The sequence below is a fragment of the Numida meleagris genome, chromosome 10 (genome assembly GCF_002078875.1).
Source record: "Numida meleagris isolate 19003 breed g44 Domestic line chromosome 10, NumMel1.0, whole genome shotgun sequence".
Taxonomy (NCBI): Eukaryota; Metazoa; Chordata; class Aves; order Galliformes; family Numididae; genus Numida; species Numida meleagris.
Window position 1 is genome coordinate 10,924,880 of NC_034418.1, and position 17,053 is coordinate 10,941,932.

The 17,053-nt window shown below is 35.9% G+C and overlaps 1 protein-coding gene and 1 long non-coding RNA gene across 10 annotated transcripts; one reads left to right on the top strand and one right to left on the bottom strand.

Moving 5' to 3' along the window:
* TERB1 (telomere repeat binding bouquet formation protein 1) lies at positions 34-16,792 on the top strand. Of its 9 annotated transcripts, none has more exons than XM_021408356.1 (18): positions 34-88; positions 1,164-1,222; positions 2,150-2,260; positions 2,461-2,589; positions 3,047-3,178; positions 3,573-3,633; positions 3,710-3,825; positions 3,954-4,076; positions 4,577-4,732; positions 5,816-5,947; positions 6,772-6,897; positions 7,878-8,059; positions 8,792-9,132; positions 10,486-10,547; positions 11,536-11,628; positions 11,851-12,018; positions 12,494-12,571; positions 13,874-16,792. In XM_021408356.1, exons 2-18 carry the CDS (start codon positions 1,189-1,191, stop codon positions 14,029-14,031), a joined length of 2,202 nt encoding a protein of 733 aa, XP_021264031.1. In that variant the 5' UTR covers positions 34-88; positions 1,164-1,188; the 3' UTR covers positions 14,032-16,792. The 9 variants fall into 9 exon arrangements, with proteins under 9 accessions (XP_021264031.1, XP_021264030.1, XP_021264029.1 ...); XM_021408355.1 differs by lacking the exon at positions 34-88 and having other exon boundaries at positions 121-1,222; positions 13,874-13,987; positions 15,791-16,792; XM_021408354.1 differs by lacking the exon at positions 34-88 and adding an exon at positions 121-528.
* LOC110404274 lies at positions 8,867-17,041 on the bottom strand. The gene is made up of 4 exons (XR_002442134.1): positions 16,900-17,041; positions 14,046-14,193; positions 11,725-11,949; positions 8,867-9,005 (listed from the first exon to the last, which is right to left on the bottom strand). It is a non-coding gene; the product is annotated as an uncharacterized LOC110404274 (long non-coding RNA).

Genomic DNA, 17,053 nt, shown 5'->3' on the forward strand with positions numbered 1-17,053 from the left:
GCGGGCCGGGCTCCGGTTGTGGCGGGCGGGGCGGGGCGGGAACAGCGCGCGCCAGGGGCGGAGCGCTCTCCTCAGGTGGCGGCGGCAGGTAGCCGAGCTGGGGCGTCGGTAGCTGTAAATGGGAAGCGGGGCTGGCTGCTGTCGTCAGGAAAACACTGATATTTCTCAAAGCTGCTGCCCTACTTCGAGAAGGATAGCTAATCTATTATTACGGTGGCTTTATTACTGATGCAGTTTCCACCTGGAGCTAAGCCATTATTGAGAGCTTTAAATCAGTTACATCAGCCTTTCTTCGTGTGTGGGATTTGGAGCGTGGTTAAGGAAAATGGCATGATCTGCCTGGGTGTGTTTTGGCTCCCGGGTGGGCAGTTTAGTTGAGGGTGCCTTTCAGTTCATCCCAGTGCACCACAGGATCGTGGCCTGGAATAAGCAGCAAGGAGTGCCAGCAAGCCTTGGCTGCCCTTCTGCTTCCACACCTAGGCGTAGCACTGCATGCTCTTCACCCGAATCAGAAATGCAGCATACCAGGTTGATGTAGAATCAGTGCTGTGGATTTTTTCATTTTACAGATTTTGTGTATGACTTTGGTGAGCTAAAATAAAATCTTAGTGTAAGAAGTACTCGGTGCCAGCGTTCCTGCTCGTTATGGCCTTTGTTTTCAATACCGATAAAGCAATACAGTTCCGGTTTAGTTGCAGTAAGACATGGATGGTTTTAAACTGGGTGTCAGACTTGGTTATGTAACATTATCTGATGATCTCACTGCCTTTTGGCTGATGGCAAAATTGGCAGCCTGCTGTGAGGAAAACTTGAGGAGATTTGTGATAAATGGCAGAGATAGGTATATTTTTCTAATTGTAGATGTTTTCTGGTAACCTACAACGGCAGTATGGAATCACTCACGTTGCTGCAAAACGTTAACTTTAAAAGCCATTGGCATAACGCAGTAGGTGTAAATACTGTCAGTATGAAATAAAGTATTTCTAAAGGAAGGCTTTGCCATGCAAGACCATATTAAACTATTTGTGTGTCAGATGATAGCGTAAAACTTGAAAGCTGTAAAAGAGTCTATTTTGAAAAAAAGTTATCTAACTTATTCTGTATGACGCTACAGACACTGCTGATCTAAACAAAAGGAAAATGCTTTTTCCTTGCTATTGTAGAACAAGAACAGGGATACAACCAAAAATGGAAAATCAAAAGGTGCAGAAAACGCAGTGTGGTAAGATACCTGAAATCATTTTCCATTATTACCTGAATCTTTTCTTATGAAGTTTCTGTAGATTGTGATAAGTCTCTCCAAGGAGAGTAAACTGTTAGGGAAATGTTCTTCTTCCTTGTCAAATTTTCACATTCCTGCCTTGTTCAAACAATAAATAATATTACCACAAAGTCACTTTCCTGCTACTATTTATCCATGTTTTTCTAGTATTTTATTTTTTTAAAGAAACCCACAAGTGTACAAATGTTTAAGATCTACAATATGCTGCTGCCAAGTTAGTAAATACTCATCAAAGTAGTCATTTCATTATAACAGAAGTCTAAGAAGCAGGTTATAATAGTCATTTATCTCCTTGGGGTTGTATGTATTTGCCCAAGTGCTTTGTATTAACCTGTTAACATTAAGAATCTGATTCAAGGTGCTACCTCTTGTGCTAAGTGATTCAGTCTTCTTTAAATAAACACCATATAGCAGGCCTTGCCATTTAGCCTAATCCTCCTGGATTCTCTTCCTAATGCACTCAGATTTTCATGATTCTGTATTATTCTATTCACTAAATATACTTAATGCAACTCGCAAGTGGAAAACATGTTTAGTAACTTATATCCCATTTACTAACAGTTATTGATGTTTACAATGAAATAACAATTAAAGACCAGAAATAAAAAAATGAGGCTGCTACTTTTAGCAAAGCAATGTTCAAACAACTAACTATGGATCATGCTCAAATCACTATGGATAGGGATATCTTTAGGTTATGCTTGTTATTTATAGATGTATAAAAGTGTAGCTCCATGCTTTGCTTGTTTTTTTTTTTTTCTTTAGATTACATATCCGTGCTAAGTTTTGGGGAACTTTAATACTAAATGAATTTATATAAAGAAAAGATAACAATTCATGTGAATCTTCCTTTTTGTTTACTTCTAGATATGAAAACAGATCTGAACTTACTGCTTGAATGCCTTAAATACCAGATGGACTGCCCTTCATCTCAGAAAGAGGCTTTGATCACTATTTATTCAATTTGTCAACAAAACAGTAAGAACCATATTTTCCATTAGAAGCAATACAGTCATTTCCATTTGCAGTGTATGTTAAGAAATTGGTTGTCGTTGTGGGGAGAAAAAACATTAGTCAAAGGATGTAAAACTTAAGAAGCTATAAAATCCTAAGATTTTCTTTTTGCACAGTAACAAAAGCAAAATTTTAATTTTTGTTCTTTTTTTTTCCTGTTGTAGGTGAAGCAAGTGAATATTTACAAGAAATTGGTGGTTTGGGGTTTATAAATGATCTTGCAAAGTCAAGTGCTTATGGCATAGTGAAGGAAGCAGCTTTATTTACACTGGGAATGATAATAGAAAGTAATGGTAATAAACATTACTATGTATATTTCCAAGTTGATTGTGATTGTGTTATATATCTGCTTGTGCTTTGTCTCCATTATTTTTTGTATCAAAAATCATATATGAAAGGCAGCATATGTGCTGCTATTTCATTGACCAGCTCTGGATTTGAAGAAATAGGGTTAGGGTTAATATTTGTCTCTACGGGATCTGTGAAGCCAGCATGTCTGTATGACGACAGACAGCTCTGCTTCCTCATTAACAAGAGTAGTGACATATAGGCTGCTCCGAAGTTTGCCTGGGACCAAGATAATTTAGAACTGATGGCAGGAGGAAGACCTGAGTCCCTTTGTAGGCCTGTTTTGACTCCCCTCACCACATATTGGATACAACTGAGCATCTATTTACTGTATTAACAAACTAATTAAAGATTATAAATAGCGTGCTTTAGGACTTAATGGTTTTTATTTTCTGGTTTCAGTTTACTGCCAACAAACTTTGTGTACTTCTACATTATTTGAGGAGCTCATTTTATTTTTAATGAATAAGGATTCTGGTGTGAACTTGAAAAGAATGTCTGTTTATGTCATCTTAGCACTGGTTTCAAATAATAGTAAGTGTTTTTTTCTGTGTTACAACACAAATTTTACTCACGTTTCCTTTCTATGTTTGCAAAACTGTCTTATGGAAATTTGGAACACTTAATTTTACGAAAACATTACTCATTGATAAGATTGCATGTAAATAGAATTGAAGTATAGAATCACTTAGGTTAGAAAAGGTCATTAATGTTAAGTAAAATAAATCTAAGTCAATGATCACTTACTGGGATTTCCTTCAATAGGAAAAAATATTGTAGTTCTAACAGTGTAATTATAGTTTAAATTAATATATGATATATAATATGCATAGGGAATGAAAAATTTAAATACCTAAGTTAGACTTGACATTAAGATTTTGTTTCAAGTTACTTGCATCTTCTGAGTGTGCTATGTGTTCACTTCTAGAACGTGGGCAAACCTATGTCAGAGAAACAGGCTGCATTGGTCTTCTTCTACAGTTATTCAGGTAAACAAACAGTTGCTGTTCAAGCAGAAAAAGTAATACAGTATTTAGAACTTGTTTGCTTTGTTTTCCTAAACAGAACAACTCTTTCCACATCTGAGCTGAATCTGTCAGATGAAAATACGAATGGCTGCTATCAGCTGTGGTCTTCAGTCTGTAGTACGCTCTGTGCCTGTGTTAACAATCCTCAGAATGGTAAGTGCTGCTGTTTTTTTTTTTTTAAAAAAAAAAAGGTAAATGATAAGTTTTGTTTTCATTTTTACTGTTCAGCTGAAATTTCGCATTATGCTTGGATGTGAGATTATTTATTTTTACTTTCCCAGAAGATAATCAAAAGATTTGCTGTTCAGTCTTTCCGTATGCGAAAGAGTGGCTAGAAAGTTGCATGGAGCCCGAGATAGTTCGTCCTATTTGTTCATTTGTTGGCCTCACGGTTGCAAATAACTGTAAGTACAGATAAAACTTTAAACAGTTTTTCTTTTGTGCACTTCATTCAATGTTTCTTCTTTTTGTCAATCTCTGCAAATTCATTTGCTATTCTTACAACTATTACACTGAAAACTAGATTCTGTTGCTGCTTCTTACACTGGGTTGTGCTTAAGAATATGAATGGCCTCACTGGCTACAGTTTGGAGAGGTCAGTAAAAACTATTTGTAAAACTTATTTTACAAATATAAGTCATTACTGCATCTTGGAAAGCAGTGAATTTAGGTGGAACTTGGCCATAATGTTTACCATTTATATGTACGTGTTAGGGCCATGTGTTTCATCTTAAGGCAGTTACTGCATTTCTCAGGATGAATATTGCTTTATGTGGATGTAAATGATTAAAAAGTGCATGGAAAAATAGGGATGGGCCTAGTTAACAAAATGCTAAAACAATTTGATACAATTTGAGACTTGTAGTACTTAAGACACGTTTTTTTTTTTTCTTTTCTCACTAAGCCCCTGTGCAGAAATATTTTGTTTCTGTTGGAGGATTGGATACCTTAGCTCAAGTCCTCATCAAGCTGATGCGTGATGATTCCTGCGTGAGTCGCTCTAGTGCAAAACTTGCAATAGTAGTAACAAAGACGCTGGATGCCTGCATTGCTAATGACTGTGAGTGAAAAGACCACTGCTACTTTGATAATTGTAAAATGCCTTTTATTCAAATCCACTTTTGGTGGAAAAAGTGGTATGAATGCATATAAAAGGCAATTAAGTCACATATGTCCGGATCCAGTTTGTATTGCAAAACCTGTAAAATTCAAACTCCTATTGGGAATGATTCTGTTAATCTGAGGTGGGGTGATGAAATAAACATGAGGAAACTTATACTGAGAACAAAATTAAATTACTGGTGCTAGCTTTCTGTAAGTTGAGCTGAGTACTGGGAATGGCGATAGGCTTGGATCCTGGAGTTAGAGCTGTGCTTCTGTAGGCCTGTGTCTACACTAACAATCTGTACCAGCTCAAGCATGGAGCTGCAGAAATGAGATATGTGAATATGGTTCCTGTTATGTCTGCAAAACATCCTTACTTCGACTCACTGTCTGGATGGTGATGGCATAATGAGGTCGTTGTGTATTCTATCAGAAGACTTTGCGAAATGAATCTGATGAATTGTAGTGTTGGCCATTATTAGTGTGTTTCATGCTTCTGTCCTAAGTGCTCGCTAACTAAAATTTCAAAAACCTTGAGAGAATATACCTGCACTGGTTTTGAGCATAGTTTCAACGAAATTGGTGTGTGACTGGATTATAGGTTTCAGCATGCATATACTAGCAGTGCTGTTCCCAGTTTCAGCAAGATTTTCCCTTGTTACCGGAAATGTTCCTACCTCCTTTTGTAGTGGCTCTGTTCTGGAACTGATGAGGGATGTGGAAAAACTCAGCAGAGGTCTGCAAAACTTGCACATTGTGAAACCCTTATTTGTCAGATCTTCTACCATGTCTCCGTGGACTACAATTTAGAGAAAAGGGCAGTGTCAGATATGAGGAATGGCGTGTATAGAATTACTGCACCAGTAGAGGTGTGGTCATTTAAGTTGTTGAAATGAAAGTGAGACAGAAGTGAGACCACTCAATTCCAAGGCTCTAAAAAGAGGTGTGCTGACGGTTACTTTTAACATCATTTTATATTTGGATGCTGCCTATTTACTTATCTGATTTATTTTTCTTCAAATTATTTTCAAAATAATAGCTGCCGTGACTGTTGTTTTGGCAAAGTATCATACTGTGTCAGAACTGCTGAACCTACTGTCTAATGACACTCTGGATGCAGGAGAAAAAATGAGCATTATTCTAACAATTGGACACTGTACTGAAGTCTGTGGTAAGATTTTTTTCTTTTCTGCAATACTTTAATGGAATTCTCATACATGAGCTACTTCAATGGCATCATTTCATCAAATTTGGTAACATGAGGGAATATTCTATTAAAGAATGTAATTTAATATTCAGGAAAAAAGTTTGCTTCCATCTCTAAACTTTAAGACCTGTTAACGCATAGTATCTTCACTGGTTTTAGAAAGTAGGCTATTATGCAAGAATTCAGAGCTGGTTTTAGGGACCAGAGGGTAAAACTCATCTAGTCTTGAAAAATTCTACAATAAATTTAGAAATGCAATGTAAGTAAATGTGGTGTTTGTTAAGCACTGGAACAGGCTCCCCAGGGAGGTGGTTGTGTCACCATCCCTGAATGTGTTTAAAAACCGTTTGGATGTGGTGCTCAGGGCCGTCATTTAGCGGTGGGTTGTTAGAGTAGTACGGTTAGGTTGTGGCTGGACTTGATGATCCTGAAGGTCTTTTCCAACGTGAGCAATTCTGTGATTCTAAATACATTCAGACTAGAGGTCAAGAAATACAAAGCATAATTCAAATATTTTAGACTATGATTAAATGGGTATAATGTCTGCTGTGTGATTTGGCGTAGTCCTCCTTCATGTTTCTTACAGCAGTTTTGAACTGTGGTCAAATCATCCTGTGTGATCTAGAGTGCTCTGTAGTAGAGTCACTACAGAATGCTAGTATTCTTAAAGATAATCTTTTATAATTAAAAAAAAAAATTTTTTTAGAAGTTCCCTGGTTTTTCTTTCTAAAATTAAGTGTGTATGAGGTTGAAAGTAACTCATTTTCATTTTTAACTTCCTATTTTAGAAGAAAACCAGTGTGAACTGCTCAAGAACAATGGTCTTCCACTTATGATTCAGGTACTAACTGAGTCTCAAGATGAGGAACTACACAAAGCTGCTACTTTTGTGCTGCAGAACTGCAAACAAATGAGTAAGCTTACTGTTACTGCTTGTAAAACTAGAGAAGTGGTTTCCATATTTAATTTCTTTTGACTTTCTAGATGATTTTAAGTGTAAAAGCTTTGTGATTCTGTGTACTCAAAGATGTTTCTTTTCTGCAAGAAAGCTGTATATTGCCACTGTAGAATGATTATGGTACTTAGGCAGAAGAGGTAAAAATTTCACAGTGTTGCAATAATGCATTTGTGTAACGTATATGTGTAGGTCCAGTCCATAACATGTTTTCCATTGTACATGATGTGCAAAATATTATGATTTCACACCAAATTAGTCTCTAAATGTACAGAATAGAGTACTAAACCAGTGGATAATCAGGCCTGTAATCACCAAAGCTGCAATTATTTTGTCATATTTAAACTTATTATTTATTTTTAAAGCAGATTATATTTTCAGTCATCCTGATTAGTTTTTTTATTAACTGTGTAATACTGCCAATGAAACAGAAACATAACTTTTCCTTTATTCTCTGAAGTACTGAAGGCATTATGCAGTGCTAGTTAGTAAAAAGCATGTATTTTGCACTAGAGGTGTACCTGGGAGTTTTGTTTAAATGTAAAACTGAGGGGATACGGTGCTTTCCAGTGTCCATCAGTATGGAGTGGTTTGGTTTTTTTTCTTCCTTTTAAGCCATATGAGTAAAGGAACTGCTGAGTTAGGAGTAAGTGCATGATAAAGTGATTTCTTAGTGAACAGCATCATTACAGAGGCAGGTTGCTGCAGCTGTGAGGCAAGCTCAAGGATTACTTAACTGAAACACTGTATTCACCTCTTGTAACAGCAGTTTATCTTTGAAGTGTATTAACATGTGTGTATAAATTTAGATTAACAGGAGGATATATTTTGCATTGTAAATTACTGAGGGGCCTGTCCCTCCAAATACTAAAATCTAATAAAAATTAAGGTATTCAGAGATAGAACTTGGGGTGTCAATTTTATTTTTGTTTTATACAGCTGAACAGCTGTCCTTGAAAATAAATGACAAGTCCCTAGGTGTGAAGAACGCAGAAGAGCTGGAGATGGACATGCAAATCAAAGAAAGAAGTCAGCAAAACTACTGGAGGAAAGCAGAAGACATTCTGCACAGAATAAACTTGATTGAGAAAGAACATGATGAGATTAGCATGTTTACCAAGGTAGGATAAAACTATACAGATTTTCTGAGAGTCTAGGGAGCTATAGGAGATAAACCATTAAGTTATTTCATTGTGAGCTAGGAAATGAGAAACAACATTGGATGTATGAGAAACTACAACCTGCAGCTTTTGCTGTTATTGCACATAATGCGTACTTAGAAATACAAACTTAGAAGTATGCAGTACAGTCAGGGGATGCAAGCATCTGTATTCTTATGAACCATTTTAGTTGATTATAAAATCAGATTTTCTACAGAGTTGAGATCATTTAGGTTGGAAAAGCAACAGTTGGATTTTCCTTTAATTGCTGATCATTATTATTTATAATCTTAACATTTGCATGCTTGAAATGTCCATGATTGTACTGCTGTGACAGGACAGGTAATGGACAAATGTGAACGTGAAAGAGGGTATCATTATTCCATATTTTCCTTGTGCTGTGTAGCTAGATGGTATCTCTGATTGTGGAACAGCAATTTTTGTGTTATTTGGCTGGATCTTAAGGTAATTTTGAACTTTTCAAGTGATCAGTATTAGTAGCAAATTAATTACTTCAACCTCGAACTACAACTTAGTAACTACCCCTTCAACTCCTTTGGCAGCTGAGCTGTTTTGTTGTCTCCCAATTCAATCAGGGGATAAACTGGTCTATTCTAGTTAATCTTGTTATTAGATTTATTTAGTATTTTTTATAGAGCTTGTATAGTCAATAAGAAATACTTTTCAATAAAGGAAGGAGCGCAAGGAAGACTGTTTGACAGGACTTCAGAAGCCAATATTGAAGCATCAAAATCCCATGAAGCAAATCCCAGTGGTACAAAAGCATATATAGAAAGAACACGCAAAGAATTACGTGGTCCACAGTTAATCTCTAAGCTGGATGATCAAGTTCTTGCTCTAGCTGTAAATTCTTCTGCACTGACTGTGAATCCAGTAAATGCTTCTGCTAGAAAGAGGAAACAGAGTGATATTCCAAGTTCAGTTTATGAGCTGCAAGCAGACTGTGTAATTCAAAGTCATAGTATAAATGAAAAAACTGCTTGTGAAAAAAGTCATTCTGTTCTTCAAGTAAGGTGGGTATCTTGCAGCTAAGCAGAAATGGTAAGTTGCCCTTGATTCTGATTTCCTAATTGAATGTCAGCCTTTCCAATTATCACTTACTAACTTCGTGTTTCTCTGCAATTGGAAAAGCTGTAAACATTTGTTGTCCAATAGGAAAATATTTTATGCAAGTGTTTTTGACATCAGAAACCAAAGATTATAGACTCTGTAGTACCATTATCTATAAACTGTTTTTTTCTCTTAATGGTAGGATTCTGATGGTAAGTATGGAGAGCCTGTTACAGGCTTTGTTCTGATGCCTTGAACCTAGTGGTGAAAAAGCATCCATAGATTTTGGCCTTCGAATTCTCACTGATTCATTAGATAAGGAATTGACCCGCTGGCGTGGATGAAACCAAAATACTTCTGTAAAGTGCACTTAAAAGGAGAACAGCAGTTACAGAAATGTTCTGCAAGAATTTGAGTTTTAGTGCCTGTGAATTAGGAAGAAAACTTCATTTTTTCTTCTTATGCTTCTCTTCCTTGCTTCATTGCTTTGCTATGTGGGAAGAAAAAGATATGTACAGTTCTTTTCCTGTTCTCTTGCTTTACCCACTTGTCTCACAGAACGCGTGTTTTCCCATTTTCCTTCTCATGGTCATCTTTCTTACTGATAAACAAAAAATTAATTACATTAGCCTGCAAGAATAAATAAAGATTTAATTCTTGAATTTGTATGTGGAATATATTTGGTTTTATTTTTATTGTGCTTTTTTTAAATGTAGCTGGCTGAACCCAACTCTTACACAGTTTGGTAGCATATATTATATTGTGACTTTGTAGTTACTACAGAAATTTTTAAGGGTATTTTCCACAGAACTTTCATGTAAATTCTACTTCGCTACTAACTGGCATAATTTCACACAGCTTCTTTATTTGTTGTTCTGATCTTTGAAACACAAACCTATTGATAAATAATGCAGAAAAAAATGCGTGATTGTGGTACCATAGGAACATGCTGGTTGCATGAAAGCAATTGCTACATTGTATGAAACCTGCAGTGTGCCACAAACTGTGGAAGTTTAATGTGTACTAAATTATGGCATAACCCAGAATGGAAAATTACTCTGAAAACCAGCACATGTATTCCTGATGCTGGAACAGATGTGCTGAATAGCACTGCAAGAATGCTAATCTCAGGCACTCGGTAATACCGTGCTGCATCCTTCTAGCTCAGTAACTTGGGATAAATAGAATATGCATTTTTTTTTTTTAGAATTTTCTTTGATTTTTGTTAAGTGTTTTTTGTTTTGTCTCTGTAATGTGTGGATTAATGTACAGTTAAACGTGTGTTTTAAATTTGTTCACATTGTTAATCTTTCTAGGAAAGGCTTACTTCAACAACCAGCAGAGACTATTAAAGATATGAAATGGGCAAGCACATCAGGTACAAGTAGCTAAACGTATTCTTATTTTTAGATAATTTTGTTCTTAATTAACCTTTAATTAGTTTTGTTTACTTTTATCACTACTTTTTTATCGGATGTAAAATATCATTAGATGACAAAATACATTATGTATATTCTATAACTGAATAACTTTGGAATTTTATATTGTACACAGTTTTACCAGGGGAATATTTATTCTGCTTTTATTGTAATACATATTTTTTCTTTCTTTTTTAACTATTCAAATAAATGTCTTGCAGTTAAATATTAAAAATTAAGTCTGAATTCAATCTGTACTGAAAAGCGGAAGCCCTTCATAGAAAACGTGCAGGGGAACTGCTTTTGTACTGTGCTTGTAGGAGCAAGGATAGATCCTGCCTGTGAAAGTGACTTCTGCCTGAAGCTTTCTATGTTGAATGTGTGTAGATGGTTATAGGATGAGTTTTTCAGATTTGCACTTATCTTCTTTCTCTGGGGTATTTATTTCAGAATTAGGATCTGGTCAATCAAATCCTTACTTATAACGTAGTTTACTATTGATTTATAAAACTGTTCATTAGTTTAGTGTTTGCCAGAATGGTAGCTTTACAAAGGTACAAGCTGATATTTACATATATTTACTAAGGTAGAGAATAGGTATTATTCCAGTACATCACACTTTGAGCATCTGATTCTAAATATTGATAATGTTCATAGGACTTCATTAAGCAATGTAAGTTTACAGGGTAACTTTGGTCTGTTCAAGTTCAAACAATATGCTTCATTAGGAAAGTGAATAAAAAGTAAGCATTGAATTAAATGTCATTGTGATCCATTTAACTTCAGGAATTTCTGTTTGGGTTTTCTGATGTTATGCCAATTAAACTTTCCTAATAATCTACAAATAGAAAATACAATTGAATATTGGTATGCTCGTGTGATTCCCACAGAAGAAGATAGAGAGAGCTTGCATTTTCTTCCTATTTTTTTTTTCCCTTCCTAATTTAGACCAACAATCATTCTACTCAGAGATAATCAAGGAAGAAAAAAGTAATTTGATTACAGCTGCATCCCTTAAAATGACAGATTTCATGTGTTTAGGTAAGTACCTCAGGTCTTTCTTTGTTAAGTCCAGAAAGGAAGAACTAAAGAGACAGCAATTCAGTGAGTAAACTTGACGTTACAGAAATTACTTACTCCGTGATTTTTAACTGCTTCCTTTTCTCTTGTATTGTAGATCATAGTCAGCAAAATGCTGGATTTTACGATGACTACCATAGCAGTCATGCCGCTGTTTCTACAATACTCTATTTTTTTTTCCAGGTTGTACAACAACAGGACTGTCTTTCAATAGTAGAACTTTTAATAAGATGTTGCAAACTTGTCCATACCGGTGTGGCCGTCACAAAGTCATTCTGGAAGCTGAAGAAAGATATAAAAAGAAACTTCAAAAATCATCCATTTCTAACAAAAGACATGCAGCTTATGAGAGTAATTATTTTGTTTGTTTTTAAGTGACTGTCCTTATTGTTTTAAATTGCATTTAGAGTTCCAGTCTTGTTTGGCCTGACTCTGATCATCCTACTCTTGTAAGCTCGCTCATTTTACATGGTTTACCAATAATTTGTGCTCGGTGAGGTTGGAGCTAGTCACTTCTGTTTTGGGGATTTGGTGTACTTTTCAGCAGCAGCGATGAATCTTCATTACAAACAACACTGTCTTATTTGCCAGAGTTAGTCAAATACTAATAGAAAGGAGTATACAAAGTTGAAATAGATGTGAATGAATGAACTGCGTAGCAAGCTTTTTTCATTCTAGTATTAACTGCTGAGGATATAAGAGGCTTATAATTATTAATCAAATAATTAATCTTAACTAAAAGTGCATCCCATGGTTTGAAGGAGGCATTTAAAAAAAAATAGTTGTTTTCTGGCATTTTTCATGGTATCCATTTTATACTTTCTAGAAATAATGATGACTCCAGTGAAGAAAGGAAAACCACGTGTAGAGACACCTTTTAAGAGCAGACAGGATGATTTCCAAAGTAAGGCGTTAATTTGGAAATTAGTGCAAAAAACACCTGAGAAATTCTTTTAGAGGACTTCACCACAAGAGCTTGTGGATAGGGAGTTAGAATAACGTTCTGTGGATCCTGTCAAAAATCTGTCAGATAACGGGTATTCTAGAATCATGAAACTGTTACGCTACTTCATGATTAAATTTTCTGGTACTCTGTTGAATCCTTTTAGGATTACTTTCATGCCATCTACTGTTTTTAGTGTTGGTGCTTTAAGATGTGGAAAGGTAGTCAGGATCAGAGCACAGTGCATCTGACTGTTCTTGTATTCAGCATAATTCTACTATACCATTATAGCTGTGTTATCCCATAATACCTGTTTCTGTTCCTTCTTGGAGTTCTGGTAAGGGCTTGAGTGTCTGTGTGCTAAATAGCTAGAAGTGTAAAACTTGAGTTATACAACAATACTGGAACAAGTATCAGAAAGCAGACTATCAGAAGATTAAGTAAATAAGGTATCTTTACCTGTCCTGCATTATAATGTTATTGACAAGTGGAGTTAGAAAAGTGAGGTAAGTTCCCTCAGTTTCCTCAACCAACCCCTAAAAACTGGTCATCTTGATAATGCACAACAGCTGTTCATTTGTAAGTGGTGAAGTATCCATCTTAAAATATTCTGTAGTATAGTGATAAAGTAAGTTATAATTAACTCTTTTCATTACTCTGCAGATGCATATTTTTTTACATAATTCACAAGGAATTTTCTTTAAAAGAATCTGGTGATTCTGGGTGCATCCTGCAGAGCTTTGAGTACTGTCATAAAATAATACATTTATCGACTACTGACCAATGACTAGAAGTTTTAGCATAGGCTAAAGCAACTCTCTAAATCAGTGTTTAGATTTTTTGAATGTTAATATTACTTAAAAAAAAAATCCCATTCTGAAAAAATCAGCCCACCCATCAGGGATTTCTTTTTTGTGATCTATTTCAAAACTTTTGTTACTTATTAATTTTCAGTAATGGCTAGTAGATGATTTTTATTTTTTTTAATCAGATTCAAAAATAATGAATCTGGCTACAACACTCATGGAAATTAAAAAAAAAAATTCTGAAAAGAACAGTTTATTTCATCTTAAGAACTCATTACACCAGTATATTACTTCTAGCAATTAAACATTTTCTGAAGTTAACTAGATCTTTCAGACTTTCCTCAAAGCTCAGATGGTAATATGGCTCAGGAGATATCATAAGTTTTAGTTCTTAAAACGTTACCCGAGTTTTGTTGTTCTTTTTCCAAAGTAAAATACATATTTTGTTGTTTTTAAGGTATTCTTTTGACTCCAATTAGAAAAAGCAAGCCTGACACTTCAAATAGATATGAGCATAATAAAAATACTCAGTTAACTGAAGAATATAACTTGCTACCAACATATAAAAAATGTGAGTATCGCCAGAAAATTAATTCTGTAACAAGCCTAACTTAAAGATCAGGTTTTACCTTTAGTTCAGAGCATTGAAAAAAGCATCCATGCTTGCTGTTGGAGACAAATGGCTGAGAATTTTAAGACATTCTTGTAGCTTCAGTCATAGCATTACTGACGCTTATTTTCAGTTAAATCCTGTTGTTTGCTAGTTGCCTCCAGTACCTAAATAATTTGGACATGTTAATGCCAATAATGGAAAAAAAAATCTAATGAAAATTAGATATTAGTAATCAGGCAACATGTGCATATTCATGTTCTTCAGAAGAAACGTTCCTTCACAGCACTGCAGTCAGTTTTACAGTTGAGTTCAGTTAGCTCAAAGTAACTGAGGGTTGGTCTTGTTCACAGTTTGGTATCTTTCCAAAAAAGACGAGATGCTCACTTGGAGTGTGAAAGAAATGTGCAGCCAGGAATGCCAACAGTTAAAAGAAAATTGTATCCATTCACTTGATGAAGTTACCTATGTGCAGCCTAATACACTTGTGTATTTATAAATGTAAAATCACTGAAAATTGTGTAATTTCATTTGAAGTCACCTTTAACAGGAGCCCAGTATCTAAGTGAACCATACTAAATACACATCCTTCCCTTTTGATTCTACTGCAGTCATAGTGATGTATCCCTGAAATAAATTAACTAGTTTTCTATTGGTTTTTCTCAAATAATGGATATGGAAGTACTCTTATGTCCTGAACCTTGTGCAAGTTTGCACAGTATAGAAATGGTACCTACCTAAAAGAAATGGCTGTCCTGACTGGGAAATGAATACTGAGAGTGCAAGTTCTGTAAGCAGAACAAAAATACAGCATCTTTCTATTGACATTTACCTTTATTTCAGTAAATAGGTGATGGTGAAGAAAAGGCTGAACATAATACATTGGAAAAATGTCATTGTATTGACTGTGTGTTTGTTCAGAACTAGTTAAGATTGTATTGCCAGCAATAACACATTACTTACGTATGTTAAATAGTATGTAAGTTTACATAATTTTTTAATTACACCAAAATAAATGCAGAACAATGAGAGATGTTACCTGGATATAAACACAAGAACTTTAAACAAGAGAAGAACCTGGCAAAATTTCACAGATGAAGAAATTAATTATCTTTTAACTAGAGTAAAATAAATGGGTTGATTTTTGTGGTCCTATTCATTTCAGAAAGGATGGACAAATGTTAATCTTTCTGAGAAATACAACAGGTTACAAGTAAATAATGTCAATTTTCCTACAAATCCTACATGCTATCAGGTCATTTTTTGAGCTTTTGTCCCTGACTGGGCTTGCAAAAGAACATGGGATGAAGAATTGGCAACCTGTGGGGCTGATCTTTGTGTCATTTCAGTGCTGTGCACACTAAGAATTCGAATGGTCTCTCACGTAATCTAATCAGTTTTTACGCTAATAAGGAACGGGGAAACACTAGAGAGCCTTTGACCGTCCAGTGCCAACTGACAGGGAGCAAAGAGTTTCAGTTAAGGGCTGAATTAAAATCCCCATGTTTGCTGGGAAGTGGATATTTTCTTGGGGCTCGTGCAATTTTCTGTCGCAGTTTTCACTTCATTTCATGTGCATGTGCCTTACACAGAGGTGTGGTCTGTGGATGGAGTAATAGCATTTCTGCTGTACTCCGGGTAAAGGTGAGTGTGTGTTGTGTGTGTGGGGGGGGGGTTAGTGGCAACCGTTTGTATTCTGAAAGCTTTTCTAGAATTGTGCTGCGTTTCGTGGTTGTCTTGATGGTTTGATCTCCCATCTTACAGAAACAAGAAAAAAACAAGGATCATCACCAATGTATTTCAAGAGAATTGTGGATTTGGATGCAGGAAGTTGAAGAACAGCATTGTTAACAGTGAGGTATAGTCACAACAATTCCAGCTTCTAGAGAATTTAGATGAGTTTGGACTGCTTTGTACTGCTAACCTTCGTAACTGAAATTGTTATGCTTTGCAGATGTCAGTTAAATTGTAAGTTTTTATAAATAATGCCAATAAACCCTTTACCAGTGGAAGTTACTTGTTTTTTAAAATTTAACCTTCTTTGTGAACTTTTGATTATGCGACAATTAATTTGGCTTTGTTTGAATTTTTTTAGTTTGCTTCATCCTATTTGTAAGAAAAGGCCTATTGCTAAAATGCCAGAAGCTGGTGAGAGGTAGTGTTCTGAATTCCTTCCTCTGCATCAGTGAAAGCAGCAGCTAAAAGACTTTGTCAGGCGCTTGGTGTGTGAAAACACCAAATGTATGTTTGAAAACTGCTGAATGTAGTAGATGAATCTTACATGGGTACAAGTAAATGGAAATACAGAGCTTGTGGAAATGTCAGAACTTGTAGATGGAAGATTTAGTATGTGGTTCATCCGCAGTGTTTTCTGACTGCTGTTAATGACTTGGATGACATTGGTCCTACATGAAATACTGCAGCTGTGAACGACACAGCATGTAACTACTGGTAAATTTGACTTCACTGTATGTGGGACTTCTGTGCTTGTTGTTCAAGTTAGTGAGCAGAACCCCTGTTTCTGCTAATGGCACCGCATTTTCTAAATCTTTAGCGAAGGCCTTAGTAACTTGTTTTTTTTTCCATGATTGCCTTATTATTTGAATTCTGATTGTTAGTTTAATATAGCAAAAATTGAATTACTTTGCAGTAGGCTTTTGTAATGATGTAGCTCAAGTACTTAAAAACAAGCAAGATAACCTGAGAGAGAATGACTTGCACCAAAGATGATGCTGATATAATAAATAGGTCTTCTAATGTTTTTCATCTTTTGCACTTCATTTTTCTTATTCAAATACTCGAGCACCTGTAAAAACGCCTAAGGGACTGGGAACGGTCCCTTATGTCTCAATGAGTCAAGTTCTAGAACGCACCACTTCCTCCCCATCCATCCGCGCACTGTATCCGTGCTCTCCCGCGGCGTTGCCGTCCTGGAGCCGGGGCGGAGCAGAACTGCGGCCGCTCCGCCACCACCAGGGGGCGCCGCCGGGGCCGCCCCTCCCGCCGCGCGCGGCACCGCCCAGAGCG